Genomic DNA, 25,705 nt, shown 5'->3' on the forward strand with positions numbered 1-25,705 from the left:
TCGTTATAGTAATAAGTAGGTACATTTTTTTCAATAATTCAGTAGATACTGACCCACTCATCATCACACTTCCTCGGTGCTCGATGCATACTTTATGAACTCATTTTGGCTGCGGCTGCCACAGTGGTTGGGTAATCATACAGTAGGTACAAAATTACTACGATCTGCGAATAGGTGCGTGTTGGTGTGTGATGTGTAAGGAATTTGTGTTTGTAAATGTCGATTCAGGTGACACTCTTAGTGTAAAACTACGGTTATTATAGAAAGAAAGGGGTCCGCCAAAGACATTGTTACACGGACACTGCTACAAGTGTAGTGTAATAAATCATTTATGAATAAGTAGACAGCAACCAAAAGCAATACTTTAATAAATTAATTAAATCACAAGGTGAGGAGATCTTAGAGAAAGGAAATATAAAACAAAACTCGGTCAAAAGTATACAGACCTTATAAAAATCGACTAAGTATGGTACCTACCTAAGTATTATTTCAGCATTAACTATTTCACAATGATTCTCAATAAAATAATGCACATAAAAATATTAAAATCGTAATTCTATAACACCTATACCTAATAGCTGTTTACATTAAATTTATAGTCAGAGCGCAGATTGTCTATATTTAGGAGCGATTTGTTGAAATAAAATAAAATTAGACACTTATAAACCGAATGAGTCAGTCAGAGCCGACCGCGAAAGAATACCTAAGTAGATTCCCCACATTTTTTTTGATCAGAAATCAGAACCTACCCACATACAAAGATTTTTTTTAGAAAACCATTAAACTTAAGCAGTGTTCATGAACTAGATCGGAAAATCGGAACACGTCTCGTAAACGTAAATATCACTTTATTCGGTACTTCGGTTAATATACTAACGGTTTTAACAAAATAGTTTGATAGGCACGCGCATTTAAGGTCAAGCACGCACCGTTTCACGATAAGTTTCACGCATTCATGTTCGTTGGTACCGCTCGTGGCTTGTACCACTGCACTCGTGCGCTGATACCCTGCGACCTTGAACACTTTCATTAAAAATGACAAAACGATTTCATATCAGTCGCGCACGAAATATTTGAAGAATTTGTCTTTTATATGATTATATCTTTATGTCGATCTTTATTGATATTTGTCAATCTTTTGAATGTATTTGTAGGCCTATTTAATTTTAAAAAAAGAAACGGTTTTTTTATTAGTTCTTAATACTCAGTCAGAATATAGGTCGGTATAGAATAGATATGGAAGTGGAAGTTCTTACTTCTTATGGCTGATGTGATGATGACAGAATAGATCTAATAAAATAAAATAAAGATTTGCTGAAAAAGAAGTTCAAACAACAAAGAACTTAGGCAGGTGTTAAAAAAATTCAGCAGCAATTTATAAGTCAAATTCTGATGTTCAGTCTTATTAATTGGATCAAATCTACGTTTGTTCAGCAGAGTGGCTAATATCTTCTAATGACAATAATCTGAAATCAGAAATGATTTCCACAATAGAATTAAAACAAATTTTAAAAAAGCTCTACCTCTCCATTCAACCTACAGAGCGTCTTAGGCAAGCACCTCAAGACCCCTAATTTTGACAAAGTTGAGACATTAAATTAGATAGGAACAATATTTGAACCTTTACAATAAATATATTTTTTAATCATTGTACCAGTACGATAGAATAACAAAACTTTATCATTCACACTAAATGAAATCAAGAATACCGCCATCTATCCAGCTTTAAGAGATACGTACATTATTAAGCTTATTTTACACCGTATTCATGATATATAGTCTATGACGAATTTGTTGAGTGAGTACTAGTCTTTATAATTTAGTCGATTTTATCATACCTAAACATTAGAAGTCCATCCCTATTGAAATGTTATTGATTTTTAAACGTAAACAAATCTGACATTGACTTTTGACATTGACAAATAGATGTCCTACCGACACCGACAGATTCAGTAAATTCAATTATTGATTTAATTCTCATTCTGTTTTGAAAAAAATTGTGAAAATGAAGAATATATTAGAGACTCTTATAAATGCGTCTGAGAAAGCAGCGTGTGTTGCTCGATCCTGTTGTGCTGGTTCCAAGAACGAAGTGTTATTAGTGGCAGAAAAGTTTGATGGCGATGCCAACGCCCGTTTTGAGAGAGATTTTAAAACTATCGCAGATGTTTTGGCTCAAGAAGCTGCTAAAACTGAGATAGCTAGGCATTTCCCAGAACTTGCAGACCATGTCAGAGGCGAAGAGTGTTCCGAGATTGGTGGAGTGAGAATTGAATTGCGAGAAAATATTGAAGGGACCACGGATCTCCTGCAGTATTTAGTGGCGCCCGCTATCGCGAAACGGATGGCTGAAGCGGCTCATCGTGACACAGAGCATACATTTTGTGATAATTTACCAAATATTCCAGAGATTGATACATCGGATGTAGGCATTTGGATTGATCCAATTGGTATGTGAACAGGAAAAACAATATTTTCCTTATTTGTCCTTTTATAGAACAGCATACCTACCCAGTAGGAATTTATTATAGCATTATTGTTTCATTATAATTATTATTTATCAATTAGCGAATAAGTATCCTTAGTGGGAGAATTCATCCGTTATTTTGTTTCAGATGCTACTGCGGAGTTCATAGCTGGAGTGCAGGGTCGTGCTGATGCAGACCGAGGTCTTCCTTGTGTTACAGTACTTATAGGCGCCTATTTAAGGTCCACAGGAGAACCCATTGTTGGAGTTATTAATCAACCATTTTATAATAAGTAAGATCCATATTTTATTTATACATTTTATTATTATAACATAACTACAATAGCATTATTGCTTGTTTATAATACCCATGTTATAATGCAAGTTTGTTACAGTTTTCCTGACAGATAAATTATATTTTCAGTTTTTAATATCTTGTTTAATTTTACAGTGGCAAGGGACGAGTAGTATGGGGTTTAAACTACCAAGAAAGCCGTGAAACTGGTGGAAATGACATTCCAGATACCAATGAAAGTAATATTATACTGATAAGTTCTGCCGAGAAGCCAGAAGTCGCTGAGAAATTCAAGCAGGCTGGATGGGAAGTCAAGTCTGCACCAGGAGCTGGACACAAACTGCTTAAAGTTGCCATAGGTAATCAACGAATTTGGGTTTCCACATTATAAATCATGAGCTGATTATATAGTTTGGATTATCGAGCTACAAAACCATACAACTGTAGCTTTTGAAGTTTGTGGGACTAAAATGTCTGTTTTTTCTTTTTACAGGTGAAGCTACAGCATACATAATGTCTCAAGGAACAACCTTCCGCTGGGACACTTGTGCCCCCCACTCTATCCTCCGAGCTAAGGGCGGGGACCTGATTAGCTTTTCAACGAAAAGTCCCATCACTTACAACGATGAAATGCACATGGAGCCACAACACTATAGCAACAAAGATGGCATCATTGCCTTCACTGATGTGGCAACATTGGAAAAAATTAAGAAAATTCTTGAAAATTAATTATTCTATGAAAAGAAAATATTTAAAGTTTAAAACCATCCCTCCCTGTGATTCCACTCCTAGATTTCAAGTAGAATAAAGTATTTTATTTCTAGGATTAATATAATGTTAGCTCTTGTGTCATGTGTAGGGCTGACGAAAATTTGAAACAATAAAATTGAGGCTATCTATTCCAAATGTGGTAGTTATCAATTTTAGTATGTATGCATCGGAATTGGTGTCATATAATGACTATAATAAAGTATTAAGATAATAACTAAACAACTAGTGTTGCCATTGATGTTTTTAAGTACATAATATTACAACTTATTTCTAAGAGCAGATTTTTAACGAAATATTGTTGTTCGAATGTATCATGTGTTAATGTTTTTTCGAATATTTGTCTGAACTTTTTGTAAACTAATATTTTAAAAGTGTATTGAATAATATATTTGTCTAGTCATTATTCATCAATTATGTTAAATTTTAAATGATCTCTATGTTGCATGTTATTGTAAACGGTGATGTATTGTTTCCAAAATAAAAGAAATCAATTTGTATAAAACATTTTACTTATCTTTTGTTCGCTTAATTATTATTATCTACATTAATCACTAGAATCGGAATCCGATGATGATGAACTTCTGCTTCTTTTCTTTTTCTTCTTTTTACTTTTCTTTTCTTTTTTCTTTTTACTTTTCTTATCTTTCTTCTTTTTTACTCTACCTTCTTTTACTGTTTCTCTGGTATCTTTTTCCTAGAAAAATAAGGTATGGGTAGTTATGCGAAGGTCAATAAAATGATTTGATTAGAAATGCTATGATAAAACTTAATGTGTTATTAGTTTTCTAAAATTTTATTCAAGCATGGCCGGCCCAGAAGGAGACGGTGGGACAAACTTGGGACCTGCAATAAGACTTGGTCACAGAAAGCTCTGCGCAGTGAGGGGTGGAAAGAAAGAAGGGAGGCCTTTGACCTGCAGTGGGATGATCATGGTTATAAAAAAAAATATTTAATATATCATAATACCTCTTTAACTTCTTTTTTCAGAAGAGGCTCAGGTTTTCTAGCAATCAGTGGAGCACAGCCTTCCATTCTTATTGAGGCAGTCACCTCATCTACTTTAGACATGTCAGCATTTGGGGCTCGGTACTGTTCACAGTGGTCCACTCTTATAGTCCTGTTTAAAATCTGAAAGAAGAATAAATGGATAATAATACAAAACTGAGTAATATCAATAAAAGGTGTGGTAGACTAAATGAGAATAATAAGAAAGTAGTTATGAAGCTTAACTTATTTTAAAGATTTGCATATTTATAGTGATTCTCAGTAAAACATTTTCTTCATGTCATTTAAAACTAGCTTGGATTGATAAAAAAAAATCTGAAATTGAATGAAATATTTTTTTACCGAATAATATTTTTTTTTTAAATCAGATATTCAGATAATTCTAAATGAGATTATTTTATTTCTTTTCAATTTTTATTGAAATAAGGTTTTACAATAGCTTACTTTTAATCCATTTAAATTATCTACAGCCAGCACAGTTGACCGTTGGTCTTCGTAACATATAAATGCAAATCCCTTTGATTTTCCAGTTCCTTTGTCTCTGACTAAGTTTATGTTCACTATTTCACCATACCTGAAAAAAGAAAATTTGTTTGTGTATGAGTTTCCAGAAATAGCAGATTGTAATTTACTATCTAGGTCTCTATAAAATGTTGTAGCTTATAAGATGACTCATATGAAATCCACAAGAAGACTAGGGATGGTGATATATGTATTTTACCATCTGCCATTAACCTTTCATATGCCGTTTATAAGACAACAATAGAAAATACATTGTGTCCCGCATAGATCTGCGTTCTGGCACACGACGGGTTAAGATAGGGTTTTAAATCATTAGTTTTAGACTATACCCTTAGTTAGTATGAGTTTGCTTTATGTTTAAAGTAATCTAAACGAGAGCATGTTCTGTTCTGTGATTGGCCAGCTCGAATAAACCAACCAATCACAGTGCCAAACACACTCTCGGTTCGATTACTTTAAACGTAAAGCAAACTCGTACTAAGGGTACTGAAGACAATTCACTTACTGTGAAAAAACGCAGATTACATCGCCCTCTGTAAGATCGTAGGGCAACCCTCCAATAAATATCCATGCACTATGCTTATACTGGTCGTGCCATGATGACTTCGATGCACTGCCAAGTTCACGTTCACTCAGCTTGAGCACATTTTTCATATTACTGAAATGTAACGAAAACCATCGAAATTATATACCACAAGCGTACAATATAGCGAACATTTTAATACAAAAGATGTTCTTAGAATTGTGTTTGTTTTCAAATGATTATGACATTTAACGTAGTGTTCTGTGATGGTCATTATTTTATTACTTTGTAAACAAATAACTTTTAAGTTATATTTGAAAGGTTCTACTGATCAGCTTAGTTTACATGGTAATTTTTGAAAATGTTATTGTTTTTGTACTTACGTCATAGGATTCATATTGTCTTAAAGTTTTGGCACACTTGTTTATTTAAATAATACACCGGTATATAACTTAAGTCACTATTTTCATTCTAAATCTAAATTAAATAGATTTAATTTCTAACCTGAAAAAATACAATCAAATCAAGAATCAACAAACATTTGAGAAACGTCAAGTTGTCAGTATTGTCATTGTCAATATTTTCATTCTCTGTGGTTAATGTTTGTTCGCGCAGTAATGCATTCTATCTATTGTTTTTAAAAAACCAAATGCAATAAATGCAATGTCATTATTGAAAAAGTGTTTGAATTAATGTTATTGAGCTAATATTTAATTATACAGTGTAGTAAAGAATCGTGCAATCAATGCAGAAATATTGCACGATTCTTTAGTGATATTTCTGCATAACCATAGACAAAAATATAGTTTTGTCGTTGACTTTGACAAATGAGACATTTCTGGTTGTCAATTTGTCATCATTCTGTTTCGAGAAATATTAGAAAATAAACACGCTCTGGGAAGTGGAACACATTTTATTCTTTCCTCGTTAATTGTGAGTGATATTATTGTATAAAATGACTACTCCTCCTGACTCACAGGATACTTTTGATCAGGTTTGTGAATTATTTACGTATGTACGACTAAAGTTCAGTACTTTCTGTCTCGTGTTAGTTTTGCTTTTCCTGTCGCAGGTCTGCTGATACAGATTCAGGAATATGCAATACCTGAATAACATTTGTGTTTTCCTGAGTAAAGCTGTATAATATTGGTGTACATGAATAATAAATAAAGTTTATTTGAAAGTTCTCAAAAATGTTAACTTTAATTTTCAGTTTGACGAAGAAGAAACTGAACAACAGCTTGGGGCTACAGCATCTGGACGTAAAAGACTGTTTAGTAAAGAATTACGATGCATGATGTATGGCTTTGGTGATGACCAGAACCCTTACACTGAAAGTGTGGACTTTTTAGAAGATCTCGTTATTGAATTTATTACAGAAACTACACATAGGTGCGTACAGTCTCCTCTTTTATAGATTAATTAACAATCATACTACAGTTTCGTTTTCATAGTATTTATACAAATATTGTGTTTAAAACTTGACCTACCATAATACTCCGATGGGCATTGAGTATAGTATCCTCTTAATATTCAGTGACCTAACTACAAATACTGAGACATCTACCAAGTATGAGGTTATGGCAGACCTCAACCTAAAGGAAATATCTTGCATCAGTAGGCTTATTGTCGGATGTTATAATTAACAATTTTATTCTAATTTTTCAGGGCAATGGAAGTTGGTCGCACAGGTAGAGTACAAGTAGAAGATATAATTTTCTTAGTACGAAAAGACCAGCGCAAATATGCCCGTGTCAAAGATTTGCTAACCATGAATGAAGAACTAAAGAAAGCACGAAAGGCTTTTGATGAAGTTAAATATGTCGGTGAGTAGAAGTTTGAAAGACCTTAGTTATAAATGTCTCTTTTAATAACAGAACAATGCCTAATTATTCGAAATTAATTAATTAAAACTGACAATGAAATCAATTTACATTTGGAATATTGTATGAATTATTAAAGAACTAATTGTTTACTGAATGATTGTATGATTGTTTAATTTTTCTTGTACTTATGATGTTGTGCATTATAATAAATGTGTTTTTGTAAAATTATAGAAGATCAACAATAACATAGATGGTCAGACAAAGCTGCCATGCTTCTAAGACTGATGCAAGTAGCAGTATTTTCATTATGACACCTTGCTTTTATGTTTGCACATACTAACTAATATCATTGTAGTGAACCATTGTAATCTAACCCTTATTATGTTTGCCGCTATGTTTATTATGCTATGAGGCTTTCAACGATGTATTGACAAAACATTTCATTAATAACTTATCCTTTAGCACTGGTACTGGATTTATGTAGTAACTAAAAAAAAATCCTAGTGACTAGAAATTTACTAGAAACTGAAACTGACATTTCTCCTATATTTGTTTAGGCTTTTATAGTAGTATAGAAACATCTTATATTTTTTATCTCTCTCTTCTACCTTAAACTAAATTAGTTAAATAATCTAATTATCAATGTAACATAAATGACAACCTCTTTGCTCAATACTGTGATATGTATATCTATGGTCGTTATCATTTAAAAATATGAATTAAAGCTTTCTCTATGCTTGAATTAAAATGTATTTTTTTTCTGTAATCCTATCAATAATCCTTTTTAACCTATCCTGCATGAGCAGAGCTTTTATTAACTACATTGCTCTCAGATACATCACATACTCATAGTTATAGTAACCTATAAGTACAAGTAAGTCGTTATTAAGGCACACCCCCCCCCCCATTGTCTCTAATTTAGCTTAGATTAAATATGTCACTGTTTTGTAGACAATACATTGAGATTTTTTATAATAAGTATTATGAGACATAGTAAATTAACTACGAAAAACACATTTTACTTATGAAAATCATGGAGAAAAGCTCTAATAGTTCCAAATCACAGAAAGACTCTTCGTCATGGACAACACAATATTTGACATATTTAATTTAATAATAGTTTTGTTAGTAATAGTAGTAGTCTTTAATACCTATGTTGGGCTATGGTTATCATAAGTCGCAGTAATGTTCACAAATAATATTATCTGTTGTTAATTATTGAAAGATAATACAATTGTTTGTATTTCAGAATAATTCAGAAGTGGATAGACTGACAGGACTGTTACCTTTGCGCATATTTTGTCCACTGCTAAATTGATAATTGTAACCAAGGATTGATACCTAATTACATTTAGTATTTGTACTGTAAAACATTCCTCTCAAAGCGAAAGATCAATGTAACTTTTAGTTTGTAAGATAATAAAACAATTATAATTTATTTGTTGTTTTATTCTACTTTAGTTTTTTGTATTGAATGTTTGCCCGAGGCTTCATGTGGTTAAGGCAAATAAATGTATATCACAATGTCCGACCTCTTTAATTATCTCTAGATTTAAAAAAAATGCTCTAATGCGACGTGTGTGAAAGAAAGAAGAAAGAGAACACTGACGAACACTTTCACATTAAATACATTAATAATAGATACCTTCAGGATCTGCTTGAGATGCAATTTATAATTGAGCACTTTAAGCAGGTAGACCAAGCTTTTTCTTACGCTCGCATTTGTGGGCCTTTAATTGGACGTACTTATGCAACAAGGAACCAATCCACACCATTGTCAAAATCAAGATAAGGACACAGAAAGTTTCAAAAATAACTCTTCTATCGACCCTGTAAAGATCAAAATGATCTGACAACTTTGACAGAACAAAACAATTCTATGACAAAGATACCAACCAACAATTTGGTAATTAACCGCAATTATTCAATAAACTAACAAGATCCATATCCCATAGTCACCCAACAATCCTGAAAAATTTTGTATACAGGTGCTCGCGCGCGTGTAAAATTGAATGTAATTTTGGATTAAGTTTATTTACAATATTGTACCAAATAGTTTATTCTGTGTATACAAAGCTAATATTGATGAAAATAATTAGTATTTTAAATAATATCTAATCGAAGAAAACTTCGATGGTTCCTTATTGAAAAACTATCTGTGTGTGTGTGTTGGGTCAATGGTTAAAATGGTTTTATGTTAAAATAATAAAAGAATACATTGAAAAAATGGGGTTTTTCATTTTTTATTATAAATTTATACCATGATAATAAATTAACAAAGAACCAACCCACACACAGATAGTTTTTCATAGTTTTTCAATAAGGAACCATCGAAGTTTTCTTTGATTATTATTTAAAATACTAATTATTTTTATCAATATTAGCTTTGTATACATAGTATAAACTATTTGGTACAATATTGTATATAAACTTTATCCAAAATTACATACAATTTTAATGTATACAAAATTTAGACAAAAATTGCTTTTTCTCAAAACTGTCATCGTGTGGGTTGGTTCTGTGTTGCGTAAGTACGTCCAATTGTTTTCCATTAAATTTAGGAAGCGATTAATATTAGTCAAAATATGTATACTTTGAGATTACACAAATGGGCGCATCCCCATCAAAGGTCACTCCCACCCTGTCCTTCAAACAGAAAAACTATTTTTACTGGCTGATTAAAATTTCATTATTTTTAGTTAGGACCTGAGATTCTGAGATATCGCAAGATTTTTAATCCGGCTGGGACGCAACCTTTCGTATAAATCTGCACTATCACAAAAAAAAACAATTCCCACAACTTTCCTAGCTTGATCTAGCGAGGCACGAATCGGTTTGAAATAAAAAGAAATATATTTTTAAAATTTTATTTGTGCAATACAATAGGCTGACAATATAATAGCTTGCTAAACAGTACTAACTACTGTTTTAACGAAATAATAATATCAATCAATTAAAATAATTTAACATGATTTTACAATTATTGTTTTAACACACTAAAATAAAAGCAAATGTTTTTATACAAATCAAAATTTAATGTCAATGATTCTCAACATTTTGAAAATATGGCCCCAATCATAGTTATTTAAAACAAATATGAAACGTGAGTGTTCGATCGTAAAGATGAAAATATGTTTACAAACATCAACGAGAATAAAACTATGTGACTTCACAATTTACATATAGATCAATGATTCTTAATAATTACGTGTAAATAAAATATTTCAACAAAATGTTTACATTTTAGGCGACTAGACCAGGTTGTCAAAAAACAGCCAAACGTCTAAACTTTGGTTTTTAAATATGTATTACATATTTTGATATAACATCGACCAATAACAAAGTTAATCTTATAGTAATATAAATAGGCCATTGATGGCAGTGAGTTAGTATTCATAAATAACGTAATAAATTACTTGTTGAAATATTAGATACATACTTATAATTTATTTATTCTAAGGTACATTCTAAGCTCGGGCAAAGTGAAACTATTGGCAACACTAATTTCTTGAGGTGTAACATGGCAATACTGTAGAATTCCTAATAATTATAAAAAAATAATACAAACTGGGATTATAATGTTAATAATCTGAACTGGTAACTTTTCATGAAATATTGTAAAATAGTTTTACTAATCTCAACTGGACACAAGGGAAGACATTTTAAATATTTGAGCCCTTATTTATGGATATTGTTTTGGCAACACAACACAACACAAAAAGCCGTAAACTTAACATGCATTAAATACTAAATAAAATCCAGTATTTCGAAGTAATAGTACCATTGAATTGGAAATCGTCAACAGTCTTTAAAACAATTTTGTATTAGTCTCAACGAAATTGGTGCCGAGTCTCTTAATGTACAGACAATCCTATCAATTCTTTTCATTAGATTTTAGACTTTAAATCAAAGTAGTAAAGTACAAAATCTAATAAAGAGAATTGTTAGACAGTAGTAGGTTAACATACTTCAATTTATCAATTTATTTCATTCGATTTTCGACCTTACATGAATACGATAAAGTTGAAAATAGAATAAAGAAAATTGACCAGCTATCGTCTGTACGCAAGAAACATTAATTTTTGTCCTTAGGACGTGTGTGGAAGATTTTTCTACATATATTTTTATTTATTTTTTCTCCACACAATAACCTTTATTTTCATAGAGGCCTATGTGTACTTTAGCACTATTAAGAACTATCCTATTACTTTGTAAATATCTATTAAATAGTAAGATAATAATATTATTTTCACTACTTTTATAACAGCCGACGCTAAGGCAAGTAAACCTGTACATTAGATATTACTTAGATTTAATAAATAACTACCACAGATCGAATTCTCTCAAATATTTATATAAGTGGTAATTATTCTTTATAGGGGTAAACAATTTTAAATATCAGACAGATATTGCAACACTATTAATAAATCTATCCTTTCATCTTGCAACACTAAAGTGTATTAGATTTTTAAATACAAAATTTTCTAGAGGATTAGATTAGGCTAAAGTATGAGATTTTGGAATGGAATGGTTTATTATAATTTTTTTTTTTTTACGTCAAGACCAAACATAATATCGTGCACTCATAGTCAACCACACGTAAACAAGTTTAACTTCAAAAACAAACTTTAGCCCCTAAGAAATACGGTTCAAGTTACAAAAACGTGTGATTGTGATACTCAAGTTTTGAAAAAATACTACATAACATATAATACGTGTCGATACGATATCATCATCATCATCATCATCATCAGCCGAGAGACGTCCACTGCTGAACAAAGGCCTCCCCTTGGTCCTCCACGTAGAACGACAAGCCGCCACCTGCATCCACTGGCTCCCCGCCACTCTGACGATGTCGTCGGTCCACCTAGTGGGAGGTCTGCCCACGCTGCGTCTTCCGGTCCGCGGTCGCCACTCAGTCACCTTCCTGGCCCAGCGGCCATCAGTCCTCCGAGCGACGTGGCCTGCCCATTGCCACTTCAGCCTGCATATTTTGAGAGCTATGTCTGTAACTCTTGTTCTTTGGCGAATTTCCATATTTCGGATTTTGTCGCGCAAAGATACTCCGAGCATAGCTCTCTCCATCGCGCGCTGGGCGACTCTGAGCCTTTCTAAAAGGCCAGCAGTTAGGGACCATGTCTCGGTACCGTACGTCATCACTGGCAACACACACTGGTTGTACATCCTGGTCTTCAGACACTGCGGGATTTTTGACGAGAAGACTTCATGCAACTTCCCAAATGCTGCCCATCCGAGTTGGATTCTTCGAGCGACCTTTTCTCGAAGTTGGACCTACCTAGCTGGATGATCTGACCCAGGTATGTGTAGTGGTCTACAACTTCGAGTATATCGTTCCCAACGACAACCGGTATAGGTGCAACATGGACATTTGACATGATTTTCGTCTTGTCCATGTTCATTTTAAGGCCCACCTGTTGGGAAACGGTATTGAGGTCGCTGAGCATGGTGTTCAGCTCTTCCAGCGACTCTGCCATTACGACTATGTCATCGGCGAAACGGAGATGAGTGATGTATTCGCCATTAATGTTGATGCCGCGTCCGCTCCAGTCCATCCTTGCGTTCGTGAACAGTTTCGGAGATAAACGTCTCCCTGTCTCACGCCCTTTATTGGCCTCGTAGTCTCTTCCTGGAGTCGGATGCGCATGGTGGCGTTGTTATACAAACACTTCAAAACCTCGATGTATCTATAGTCGATGTGGCACCGCTGGAGAGACTGCAGCACCGCCCAGGTTTCGATTGAATCGAAGGCTTTCTCATAGTCCACAAACGCCAAGCATAGTGGCAAGTTATACTCCTCGGTCTTCTGTATAATCTGCCGCAGCGTATGAATGTGGTCTATGGTACTGAAACCTTTTCGGAATCCGGCTTGTTCGGGAGGCTGGAAGTCATCAAGCCTGCCTTCGAGACGGTTCGTGATGACCCTCGAAAACAGCTTATACACATGGCTCAGAAGTGAGATAGGTCTGTAGTTCTTTAGCAGACAGTTGTCGCCTTTTTTAAAGAACAGAACCACCACACTCCGTTGCCATGCTACCGGCGTGGTTCCCTCGAGTATGACGGAATTGAATAGCTTCTGGAGGACTAAAAGTATCGGTTTTCCACCCGCTCGCAGAAGTTCCGACGTGATTCCGTCATCGCCCGGCGCCTTGTTGTTTTTAAGCTGTTTGAGAGCCATCCTAATCTCGTACAGGCTGATGTCTGGGATATCCTCAAGTTTTGGGTCCCGAAAATGGGTTGCCGTGTTGAGGTGTATACTAAAACCTCTCGATCCGAGGATCTCGGACTTCGACGAGATGACGCTATCCTCGGTACGATACGATATAAAAACCGTAAATTATTATTGCCGTGAATACATTTTGTCAAAAGTTAAAAATAAAGTGACACAGAGTAATGAACGAATGGAGTGTTCACACCAAAAAGGCTAACAAGTTATAAAATTTGTAAAACATACTATTTGTAGGTAAAATTAACAATATTGTGATCAATACTATATTATATTAATACCATATGGTATAGCATACTGTAATGTTTGTGAAATATTATATTCAATTTCTTAAACGGTTGTAAAGAACCTACAGTTTAATTTAACTCCATTCGATTATTCTGTGCGAGCAGCTAATAAAGTGATACATAATATAGATTTTCCTAAGTAAATGCCAAACAAATACTTGCGCAGTGCTGTCGTTTCGTTTAGTCGGTAGGGGGCGGCATTGCGGCGACGATCGCTTTCATCACGGCCGCGGCTGCAAGCGCCGCGTGCGGCTGCCAGTCCTTGCCACGAGTACCGTCGCGGTAGTCTGATATGCCTGAAATGGGTAAAATTGATTAAGTAAAAAAATATTAAACTTTTAGATTGCTAGAACTATTTAGATGACGAAATAAAAATAATCACGTCATGGGCAGACGACGTGATATTTTCGACATTATATCCCCTCGGTGATGTCGCAAGCAGTTTTCGTTCAACACGGGGTCACAAATGAGGTCACGCGGCAGACTTCTTAAATTTCTAAATAATGTCACAGGGCAGACAATTCACTGTACTTATTACACGTTCCAATAAAGGGGCACCCTTCCTAAGTGACAGTTTCTCAATTTGAAAAGGCTGTAACTAAACAGTTTACAGCCTTAGAATTAAAGCTATTTTAGGCTAGGCCTAGTCTAGTCGAAGTAGTCGAAGACCCTTAGTCTTAACAGAAGTAGAAATTAACTAAATTAAAAAATACTTTAATTTTCTGCTTCTGACTGTACTCATGGAACTTTTCAACCAGACCATCAGCCCAATTAAACATAGTAACTAACACCAATGTATCTTACCTCGAATGGAAACGAAGCAATCCTTCCTGTTTCCAACGACGCTGTCGAGTACGGCGTCTAGCTCGCAGTCGTAGGCGAGGGCTCGCGCATGCGCAGCGAAGGCCGCTCGTGCTTCACCAGTACCGCTCACAGCACGACCGCCCGCTACAGGCGACAGATGAACTCGAAGGCCTCTGCCGACTCGGTCACTGGAATAACGAGTTTGAACTTTAGCACTCCATTTATAGCTTATCCATGTGCATTTTTAAATAAAATACTTCATTGGCAATCTTCTGAACATCAGGAATGAAGAATGTGATGCTTTGTTATTATTTATTTATTTTGTTTAGCTGCAAATCGTCCAAGTATAACCATACCAGTTATTTGCTATGCAAGTAAGAAAATAAATATTGGTACAGTACAAAAACAGTAGTTTTGAAGTTATATTCGTTTGTAACCATTTTTCTGCTCAATAGCCAATCAACGGTTACTGTCTGTGTATTGAACCAATATTATCACTTGGCTGACTGTAAACAGTATGAAAAAATAATGGTACAAAAAGGAACACCCCCTTGTGAACTATAACTATATTATGAATATAATATGGAGTTTCTTGCTCGTTCTTCTCCATTCGAAACTACACTTTGGAACGAGTGCCTAGCTTCACTAACTGACGGAATTATTTGACGTTTCAAAAGTGCCTTATTTAGGATTAATTGAAATAAATGCTTTGACTTTGATTAATTATAATTCTGTAAAGCGGGACTTAATGCAATATTCTCAATGTTAAATAATATTAATAATTAAATTAAATAAACAAACCTACATGCGTCATAAAAGCGGATAAGAGGTCTAAATCCGACATAAATCCAAACGCACGGCAAATCCAAATCGTGCTTCAACGATACGATTTTCCTTGAAAACTAATTAGTTTCCAATAAATCTATTTATTCCATATTTTATCTTAATAAATAACAGACTATTTATGCGTTTATTGGGATTACCCATTTAGTCTGAATGGGAATTTATGATAATATTTATGTGGTTGCGGAAACATATTAACTATAAATAACACGTTTCATTGACATAAGAGTGCATAACATGGCACCTTGTTTGTACTATGATTCATGTTTTACAAGAATTTTACAGAATTAGCTCGGATTGTTTACTAAACACATTTTTACGCACGAAGCCGTTTGCCTACTGACCTATTTTTAAAAACATGTGCAAAAACATAACTGATATGTTTTTGCACGGGGTATCAAGGTTAAAAGTCTATTAGCTAGGCTAGGCCTGTTAAGTTGCAACGTCAATCTTCAAATACCTCTCTTCGTTTTAGAGTTATAATTAAATTATCGAGTTACTGGCTTCTGCTGGCGGCTTCGCACGTGTTCTCATAGCATAAAACGTCCTATCACCCAAGTCAGTTCATACTGCTTCTGGACAATTACCTTATTCACCACCACTATAGTTTTAAAATAAGTTGCAATTTTTTTCATAAGCTTTTACGAAGTTTTACCTTTCTCGATATTTGCCTTCAAATCTTGCAAATCAACATATAAATTACTAACTACATAAATAAATATTAACATTCGGCGCTGGCCAGCCAAGGAACGGCTTGAACTGGCTTGGCTTGGCTATATTTATGAGATTTTAGAAAAGAAACTGAATACATACACTTGATCCCCTTGTGGTGCTGGATGTGAAACTTCGATGAAGGCACCTTCGCCTATGTCCACGCAGAGACGGTCTGTAGCACCTTCCGGAGCTTCCCATCTTCCAGGCACGCCTCGAAGACGTTCCAAGCCTGGAAAAATAAAATAAGGTTTGAGGAAACTAAAAAAATATATTTAAATTCAATTTTAGAAATATGTTTCTTCTTCGTGGTTTCCTAAGTCCCCATATCTATACTAATATTATAAAGTTGAAGAGTTTGTTTGTTTGAACACGCTAATCTCCGGAACTACTGGTCCGATTTGAATAATTCTTTTTGTGTTGGATAGCGCATTTATCGAGGAAGGTTATAAACCAGTACGCTACGATTAATAGGACCCGAGCAGAGCGGGTGAAACCGCGCGGAAATAGCTAGTAATTTATATGGGGGCTTAAAAGTCTAATCATTATATCAACCACATAATGTCCACTGCGGAACATAGACCTCCCCTAACGGCTTCCTAAGACTATTATCTGGTCATCTATTCACCCATGCACGGATGTGTTGCACTGCTCTTGCCTGTACTTGAGTACGTACCAGTTGCAATATTTTTTTACGAAATAATCAGTTGAAATTGGTTTTACCATAAAGGTTCACAACAATCTGAGATTGTATAAATATGGTAACTTCCTTGCTTACTTTAACCGTTATCAAGTCAACATAAGACACTTCCTCTATTTCTGAGAAATCGTAAGTCGTGTAGTAGGTACTTGCCGTTTTGCCGGTAAAAGTGAGTCGTACTTAGGTAATGGAATATAAAACATGAATAGTAATAGTATGATTCATATTACTCCTGAATAAATGATTTAATCGAATCGAAGTCGTAGACCCTGTTTTCTTTGTTAATCATATGTAGTTACTACATGAGGGTGACATAATCACTGTGTGATTAAACCCTCCAATTTATTTATTAAAGATTAAAAAAAAGATTTTGATAGTGTTCCGATGTATTAAGAGTCATTTTTATTATTTATGTAAAACGTGATGTCATGTAGGTGCGGCCCAAGGACCGAAACACGCAAAGAGGAAATGTCTTCTCAAAAATATGCTTAAAAAACGGAAAATCTTTATGCAGATGTCACCTCGAATATGTAAATATGCATTGGTCCATATCTGACGTGTGCAATATAAATTAACGAATCATGCAATGAAGTCTAATTCACTTGACATATCGTCTCTAACTGCCACACTCACAGTCATTTAATAGTTACTTAACCCAGTTCTTAGCGATTGTTTTCGATACAAAATCGATACTAAGGAATAGTTTAAGTAATCATTAAATGTCTCTGAGTGCGGCAGTAAGTATTTTTTTTATGACGGCGGAAAATCATCAATATCTCCTCCGGCCCTGGGTTAGGCGAAACAAAGTGGCAGTTACTGACTAAAAACTGCCTCGCTCCAACTCCTGCTTCGAGTCAGAGCCACGGTACTCCATGACACGGTACTCCACGACCATTCTGACCCAATTGTAATAGCAGACTAAGGCCCCTGTAGTCTTAATCTAGACTTCCAGACTAACAAACAAAATTGTAGTTTCTGTTTGTAATATTGAAATAACCGTTTTTCCTACACGCATATGGATGTAAATACACCAAAATGCTGTTTTATTTTTTGTCTATTGGTCTGTCTGTTTGTTTTGGCTTATCTCTGAAATGGCTGGACCGATTTTGACGGGAGTTTTATTGACAGGTAGCTGTATGTAGTAAGGAGTAACTTAGGCTACTTTTATTACTCACAAAGTCCGTAATCCACGCGAGGGAAGCCGCGAGCATCAGTTAGTAAGATCTAATATTGGATTAGACCAATAACAATATTTAAAACTGTGCCTGTGTAAGTGTGTACACTGTACATCCTCCGTCCTTCTTATCTTATCGCACTAGACTGTTTTATGTTTAGTAAGACTGAAGAAGATAGATAGATACTTACGAGTAATAAGAAATCTAGAGGACGTGTGCATTGTATAGGTATCTATTTGATTTCATACGATAGGTACTTTTGCTATAATCGATAAAAATAACATTATTCTTTAACGATTTTTAATTTAATATGAAAGGGACATGTAGAAAGTTACGATAAGATAGTAATTTGAAAGTGATTAACAATTAATCGATGAAAAACCACCTATGCAATATTTATTTCCATCTTACTGACGCAAGTCACAATCTTATTGAAACACGCGTTTTATTTGCACAGATAAAAATATGCAAAGTATTACAAAACAAACACCATTATCTTTAATAGCTCACAACTCATAAAGATATTTCTGTTTTAGAAACATTGTAATCTGCGAGTTTAGTGCGCACGCCCATGACAAGGTTCTAAGGTACCTAACTGAAAAATAGGTCATGTTATTCATACACTAGGTACCTTGTTAGGTTTCATTCTACATTATTCCTTGTTATTTCCTAAAAAGAATATAACCTAACCTAACAAATGTTTTACTTTTCTACTAATAGGTATTCAAATTGTAACATTTCCCGTCAAAACTTATTTGTTAAATAGATTAAGACGAAACATTGCACGGAGATAAATTATTACCTACAACCTGGGCTAGTTTTTATCCAGGAAACATAGGTAAGTAATTTAAATCGTTATCAAAATAAATGTCAGTACGAAATAGCCAACCTCTTTCTTTCTTAAAAGAGAAAAAAATGTTTCCCCACACTGGGATTTTCTCCTATGTCATGGTTACGTTTCCAAACATCCAATTTCACAAGTACGTGACACCCAGTCACGAAACAACAATTTGTGTATCACACAAAGAGTGCTCCGTGCGGGATTCGAACCCGCTACACGTTGCAAGGTAGACGGTTACACCGAGCGCCAGTTACCAACCTACGATAAAGGATAAAAAGAATTACCTACCTAATGCGCTGATGCAACACTTTATTTTTAAGAATGTCGTCTGAACTAGAAAACTTTAAATGTCATCCTCTTGACTGTTATTTTGTAAAGATGCTTAAGTATATATGATAGAGGCAATACTAAGTATTTTTTTATTATTCATCGTTAAGACAACATCGCACTGCTAGTTAGTAACACTATTTACACAACTGTTCTTGTAATTTTCTTTAATTTGCCTACTTATTTGTAATGTTAAACAAATGGTGAAAAGTGGGTGTACATTGTATAGCGGCATTATGTGTCGTAATGAGCACCTCTGCCTACCCCTTCGGGGATAAAAGGCGAGACGTTTCTTATTTGTAATGTCAAAAATATATCTAAGTATAATAGCAAACCCGGCGAACTCCGTCTCGGCACCAATGTTAATTTTTTCTTAAATTTTGTTTGCTTTAAACCCTGAGACCTTTCCAATGAATGCAAAATTATTACATTCTGGAGTTATAGCGTCAGGAAGGAAAACCTGACTTATTTTTATATAATAGGTAAATGGCGTCATTGTATTACGTCATAATATCTTAAGGTGTTCATGGGCGGCGCCGATACTATCAGGTAATCAATCTGCTCTTTTGCCCTTATTAAAAAGTTACTATTAATAATAATGCTATTCTTACCTTCGCTAACAAACGCGTCCCAAAGAGGTTTTGCGTTGCTCAGACGCTGGGCAATATCTTGCAGAAGAAAATCAGCTGGTTTGTAGGGCTTCACTTCGTAGTCCCATCCACCTTTCGCGTTCTTCTCTGCTTTTTCGCAGAATATGTACACGTATCTGTGAACAAATTTTGTTTTTGTCTTATTTTCAATATAGAGGAGCTCCATGTAATACACCGTTCGCTAGTTATATCGGACACTAATCAAATATTATTGGGATTTTTGGAAAACCAAAAACGCAACAATATTTTACTGTCCTGGCAAACCACCACAGAGTCAATTGAACAAAGAGGCAGTACGTATAAATAATCAAATTCTGTTATAGTACTATGTTGGAGTGGGATAAATCTACGGTAAGACACCGTTCACTTTCTCGAGTAATAATCAATCAACATCAAGCAATAAATAACGGAGTGATTCAGATATGGACGCGAAGTAAAACACACCTACCTATCCAATTTGATCTAGGAAGTTTCGAGTTTAAAAGTTATTCACATACAGACATTCTGTTGATTAATATTTATTTATAGAGCTGGATTATGCTTTACACAAATAGCATTTCCCGTGTGAAGATAGACATGCCATTCACTCCTTTTAATCCAAAATTGTGAACATCCTTGCATAAATGGCACTAGAATGTCTATTGGTCTGTGTAAATAGGCTGGGGTCAAAGCACAGCTAGCAGTAATTTAATCAATTATCGTCCATTTGAGACGTTTGGACGTTGCTACAATGCAGCCGGCCAATCGGTCTCCCACTCACAGCTACACCGAATTCTTCTCCCACGTATACCATTTAGAGCAAATATTACACAAGATCTGCTGTTTTGTCCATAAAAAAAAAAACATTTCTGGCTCGACCTTGGTCAATTATATTATTTCTTCCCATAAACGAATAACATCTACCGAAGAAGAGGAACAATCTATATGCCCACGTGAGGTCATTAACCGCGTTTAAGACGAATCAAAATGTCCACGTACCTAATTTGATTTTGATTTTGGAAAGAAACTGGGTTTTAATCCCATTGGTTTATTCCTCTTCAAACAAATCATCATTGAATTTATTTTTCTCAAAAATATGGTGACATTTAAAGGAGGAATTTCCGAGGTGACCGAGTAACGTCAATAATTTGACCTCATTCGTTCGGTGCGAACATTTTGCTCATCGCCTGTAATATTACAAGGAATCGTTTCTTGTACTAAAGGTAAATAGTTATATAAACAGGTGTTGTACTGAGGCTAATTGTTTAGTTTAGACAATGATTAGTAGACAATTAGACATACTTGCTTTGAAAATACATCGATAATCGGTCTACTACCAACCTAGGAAATCCCATCGCGTCTGTTAAAATGAAAGTCATGTTTCCGTTCATATTCTGCATAAATAAACAAAAAATGGTATATAATAAAAGCAATCCGTCCGATCCAATTCGACGTGTTTCGTCCAGATTAGCAGGTGAGACATATTTGTTCAAGTATACTAAAAATAAATTATAGCCGGTATTCTGTGAGCTATTTCTGTGCTTCAAACGAAGTGTTTGATTTCTCACCTCAACTAATTATAAGATCGGTTTTAGAGTAGCTAGTAAAATCGTCTCTACACTCACTCTTATGAATTTATCTATGTATTGAGTAACTAATACATTTTTTGATGTTTAAATTACTTTACATAAGTAGGTACTTGCTCTTGTTAGGGAAAATAGAAAATTAAAATGAATCGTGTCCATGTCAGCATCAGAGTTATTTAACAAAATAAAAAAAATATACATTTTCCTCCTCACGTTTTGCTGAATTGGCAAACGCTTTACATTTACTTAACTGCAATGTTTGTCAATGAATCAGATAAAAGAGCGAGTTAATCTGTAGTCATGCGTTAGGCGCCTGCAAGCCCTACTTATTACTATAATATATGCATTCATAAAATATTTATGGCTATATAAATAAACTAGTTGTACTTCATATACCTACTTCGTGCTCTCAGACAATGGTTGTCTGTCTGTAGTCTATAGGTACTTGTACACTTGTTTAGTATCCACACCTACATCCATCATTCATATTTATTTAAATGTTATTGATAAAAATTTCAGCATTACAAGGCACTGACTAGTCCTTTAGCTGGAGTTCGTCGTTGGGATTTCCTATCAATATTTATTCACATGTGAACTTAATGTCTGCGATGAAGGGTTTCTATGACGTCATCCGTTGATTTGTTTGTCGATCGTATATGTGCAACTTCTGTTATCTGTCACTTGGCATGTTGTGTCGCCACAATGTCTTTCAGTGTTTTTTAAGGAATGATGGCAAACTAGCAGACCGTTACTTGAAGATAAACAATCAACCAATTCAAATCCATGAACACCCGTAAGACTAGAGGAGGAACAGTAACACAAGTGCGTTACCAGCCTTTCCAGAAGAAAGTTTTGGGTCTCCAGTAACCTCATTCACACCGGACAACAACACGCAAGCGTTGTTTCACGCTGGCTTTCTTTGAGGCCGTACCTCTCCAGTCGGATCAGCCCATTCGTGCGGAAGATGCTTCCACAACAATACCCATATTAATTCGTGTAACAAGAATTAACAAATTATACCTAAAATGGTCGGAATATTTTAATGTTCTCCCGGTTGTGGTAGCACGTGCTAAAGGTTGTGGGGATATGTGTAATACGTAGGTTGTAAACTATATCTACGTAAGAAAGACGTCACACATCAAACAATCACAATCAATACATTTGTATTAGTAATCGTGGTTTTACAAGTCACGTACACCATGCGTTAGGGATAAATTATGGTTGAGACTGTAGTTTACTCATGTCATAGATTTTGACATTCATACAAAAAAGAATAGTGTTACAGCTAACTATAGATGAACCAAGAACAAATAGTATTTGTTAGAATGACAGTAATTCTGTCACGTCCGTTCAAAGAAACTGCAAGATATTTCATGAAAAATATAACGGTTTCTTTGTTTTTAGACGCTTCTAGATAGGTCACCTACTTAATATACCGACTGCCACTAATAAAATGTACGTTTTTTAAACGTTAACAGATATTTATGTATTTGTGTTTCCCCATAGCCTTGAAGCAATATAAAACAAAGCATTGTTTATTTATTTTTATAGATAACTTCGTTTATCATAAGTACTATACGTACCGATTTTTGTATTTTCATTCATTTAATTCAAGAGTAAGTGTATAGTAGCAATGTTTTATTGACACGTGAAATTGTTTTCAGTGCAAATGAGTAATAGGAGTAACAGAGTGCGGTTAACCACAACCAAAACATAATTGGTTACTATGTAAGGAGATATTTAATTTAATACCTATAACATTACACTTAGCTGTACTGACTCGAGTATTTTTCTTTCATAACTTTTTTTGAGAGTGGTACATCATCCTGTGGCTTCTCCCGCCTTGGGTGAGACGAGAGGGACTGATAGACTTTTAGTGACTAAAAACAACCCGGTTCCTACTCCTGCTTTTCGAGCCGGAGCCCCGGTAACCCGTTAGGCAGTCCGCAGCTTTTCTTTCATTATTTAAGTGAAGTTTTTTAAGGGATACGGTGTTGAAGAAACAAATGCTTACAAATCACCTGATGACAGTAAGCAAATGGCGCCCGCCAATGGTGTGGATTTTAGATATTTCTTTATTTTTTTTTCTGGGTAAGATAATTTATGATACGGATATTTTTCAGATCGGCACATTATGATTTTTCTTGATATCTTTCTTCTTAATTTCTCTTTATAAAATTATAAACTTCATTGTTTTGATATACATAAATTAGATTCATCTGCTGGCATAATTATCTAGGTACGTCAATTCACACATAGTATTGCTGGGACAGGGTCTGCACCGCGAACGTACCCACGACACAGGATAAACCCCAAATGTGGGACAATGGTTTTTTAGTATAAAACAGGTAAGCTGGTCAACTAACGAGTAAGATGCCATCACAGTCCAAAGTATCATTAAAATACTCCTCAGTAAACATTGACGAATAGTAATTGACGTGGTTTTTCAACGTCAACTCTAGACAGCTAAAAAGACAAGAAAACGTGTTGTTTAGTATTTATTCCGTAGTTACAAGTCATTTGTTCACTCCCACACAAGTGATTTGAGTAGGTACAGTTAAGGCCAGTTTCTATAACTTATTTATCTTTAGACTACTTACTTCTACGCGGTTTTACCCGCTACTCAGTATTCATTGGTCGTGAGGTTTTATGGCCTATATCCTTCCTTGATAAATGTCCAACACAAATTTTTTTTTCGATTCGAACTAGTAGTTCCGGAGATTAGCTTATTTAACCAAACAAACAAACACTTTAGCTTATTTTATTGACTACAGCATGTTGTATGGAATGGATTCTATTTCTAGTAAGCTTATTTAGTCTAGTATCTCCAGACAGATTGAAAAATCTCTTTATAAGTAATTAGTTTACTCCCCACGCGAATTTGGTACAGTTCGTTGAACGAGTATACAAGTCTTAAGTGCTTATTCGTTCAAGCGAGTAATGAGGCTGAATGTATAATAAGTATTGCTCATTTGACGCTTCGCTTTAGTTCTTGCCTATATTATTATTTAGATGACAATCTACGTAACTCAGTTATTGCTAAATACCGATGACGCTTTAAATAAATTTCCACATTATAGATTTTGAATCAACCTGATATGAGAGTCAATGAATTTGCGTACACATAGAGTGGCTCACCGGTACACTGGTACCAATAGACCGGTACACTGGTTCCTGGTAGTAATATTGGAGTCACCACTACCAAGAACCAGGAACCATTGGCTCATTCAGCAGTAGATAGGTTAGTTACATTAAGGTTTTATTGTTTCTTTATTTTTCACGACATCCACATTAGATGTTAATTGCATACTTTTATTTTATCTTTTCCTTTTTGTCTCAAGTCATTGTGAATGACAGGACTGGAGTCAGTGTGAATGACGTTTTTATAGGTTATCCATAGACGTCACTAGACGGTAGAGGACAAGCCCTTCCAAAATTCCCAGTAAAGCGATGACTGATTTCAACCACAAGGATGAGGTACCTAAAGCTCATAGTTACCGCCTATCAACAGTTTCCACCTACACTAACTGGTTCAAACAAGCTCGATTACTCAGAAAGTCATACTTTCTTATATAAATATTACGAATTTACTACGTCTGGGTTTTTCCTACAGAATTACTGAAAAAATCTATTAGTCTTTTAGTCGAATTAATTTCCACTATTTACCTTCAGTTGAGTTAGAAATAAGAAGGGATATTTAATACTAAATTATATGCCTTATGTTTAATGAGACTTGCGCTATAGAGCAAGGATTAGTTGATAACAATAAATACCGTATCGTAGCCATTAATAATTACTAAGCGATTGTAAAGAATTATATCGCTTACTAAGGCTATCCAATTTTTTACTTAGCTTGATAATAAAACAAATAGATTTCATTGATCTTTACTTACCTTTGGGATCGTTGACAGTCGACACTGCGGTTATAACGTTATCATATATCTCTGAACTAATATACCTATGTGCACTATTTATAAAAATATTTATTTTATAAATAGTGTGCTTCGGCACGAATGGGCCGGCTATCCGGAGTGGCTTTACCGAAAACCGTCTTGAAACAACGATTGCGTTGTGTTTTGTTGTGTGGGCGAGGTTACCGGAGGCCCGATTCCTCAATAACCCTTAAATTCCTAACCCCCAAAATGCCGG

General features: G+C 34.8%; 4 protein-coding genes across 11 annotated transcripts in view; 2 read left to right on the forward strand and 2 right to left on the reverse strand.

The window, feature by feature from the left end:
* Positions 1 to 8,847, forward strand: part of LOC118268625 (transcription initiation factor TFIID subunit 13) — a 136,768-nt gene extending 127,921 nt beyond the window's left edge. Inside the window, exons 1-5 of one of the 5 annotated variants that reach the window (XM_035583179.2) lie at positions 6,425 to 6,577; positions 6,797 to 6,975; positions 7,252 to 7,409; positions 7,641 to 7,699; positions 8,659 to 8,847. In XM_035583179.2, coding sequence (XP_035439072.1) covers positions 6,539 to 6,577; positions 6,797 to 6,975; positions 7,252 to 7,409; positions 7,641 to 7,654 — 390 coding nt within the window. In that variant the 5' untranslated portion in view covers positions 6,425 to 6,538 and the 3' untranslated portion in view covers positions 7,655 to 7,699; positions 8,659 to 8,847. Of the gene's footprint in view, positions 1 to 6,424; positions 6,578 to 6,796; positions 6,976 to 7,251; positions 7,410 to 7,640 lie in introns of those variants that run through there. The other 4 variants (XM_035583177.2, XM_050706627.1, XM_050706626.1 and 1 more) reach the window with 4 other exon arrangements.
* Positions 1,909 to 4,035, forward strand: LOC118268619 (inositol polyphosphate 1-phosphatase). The gene is made up of 4 exons (XM_035583172.2): positions 1,909 to 2,450; positions 2,616 to 2,760; positions 2,919 to 3,121; positions 3,256 to 4,035. The coding sequence occupies exons 1-4, from the start codon at positions 2,006 to 2,008 to the stop codon at positions 3,489 to 3,491; spliced, it is 1,029 nt and encodes a 342-aa protein (XP_035439065.2). The 5' UTR covers positions 1,909 to 2,005; the 3' UTR covers positions 3,492 to 4,035.
* On the reverse strand, positions 4,025 to 6,136 carry LOC118268465 (RNA-binding motif protein, X-linked 2). Its single transcript, XM_035582970.2, has 5 exons — positions 5,967 to 6,136; positions 5,566 to 5,718; positions 4,983 to 5,112; positions 4,500 to 4,661; positions 4,025 to 4,227 (listed from the first exon to the last, which is right to left on the reverse strand). Exons 1-5 carry the CDS (start codon positions 5,978 to 5,980, stop codon positions 4,078 to 4,080), a joined length of 609 nt encoding a protein of 202 aa, XP_035438863.1. The 5' UTR covers positions 5,981 to 6,136; the 3' UTR covers positions 4,025 to 4,077.
* Positions 8,848 to 13,734: 4,887 nt separating the features above from the next.
* Positions 13,735 to 25,705, reverse strand: part of LOC118268125 (uncharacterized) — a 54,998-nt gene continuing 43,027 nt past the window's right edge. For all 4 annotated transcript variants that reach the window (XM_050706592.1, XM_050706594.1, XM_050706591.1 and 1 more), the window contains 4 exons: positions 19,953 to 20,107; positions 16,401 to 16,530; positions 14,745 to 14,932; positions 13,735 to 14,236 (listed from right to left, as the gene is read on the reverse strand). In XM_050706592.1, coding sequence (XP_050562549.1) covers positions 14,121 to 14,236; positions 14,745 to 14,932; positions 16,401 to 16,530; positions 19,953 to 20,107 — 589 coding nt within the window. In that variant the 3' untranslated portion in view covers positions 13,735 to 14,120. The remainder of the gene's footprint in view (positions 14,237 to 14,744; positions 14,933 to 16,400; positions 16,531 to 19,952; positions 20,108 to 25,705) is intronic.

The sequence above is a fragment of the Spodoptera frugiperda genome, chromosome 29, assembly GCF_023101765.2.
Source record: "Spodoptera frugiperda isolate SF20-4 chromosome 29, AGI-APGP_CSIRO_Sfru_2.0, whole genome shotgun sequence".
Lineage (NCBI taxonomy): Eukaryota > Metazoa > Arthropoda > Insecta > Lepidoptera > Noctuidae > Spodoptera > Spodoptera frugiperda.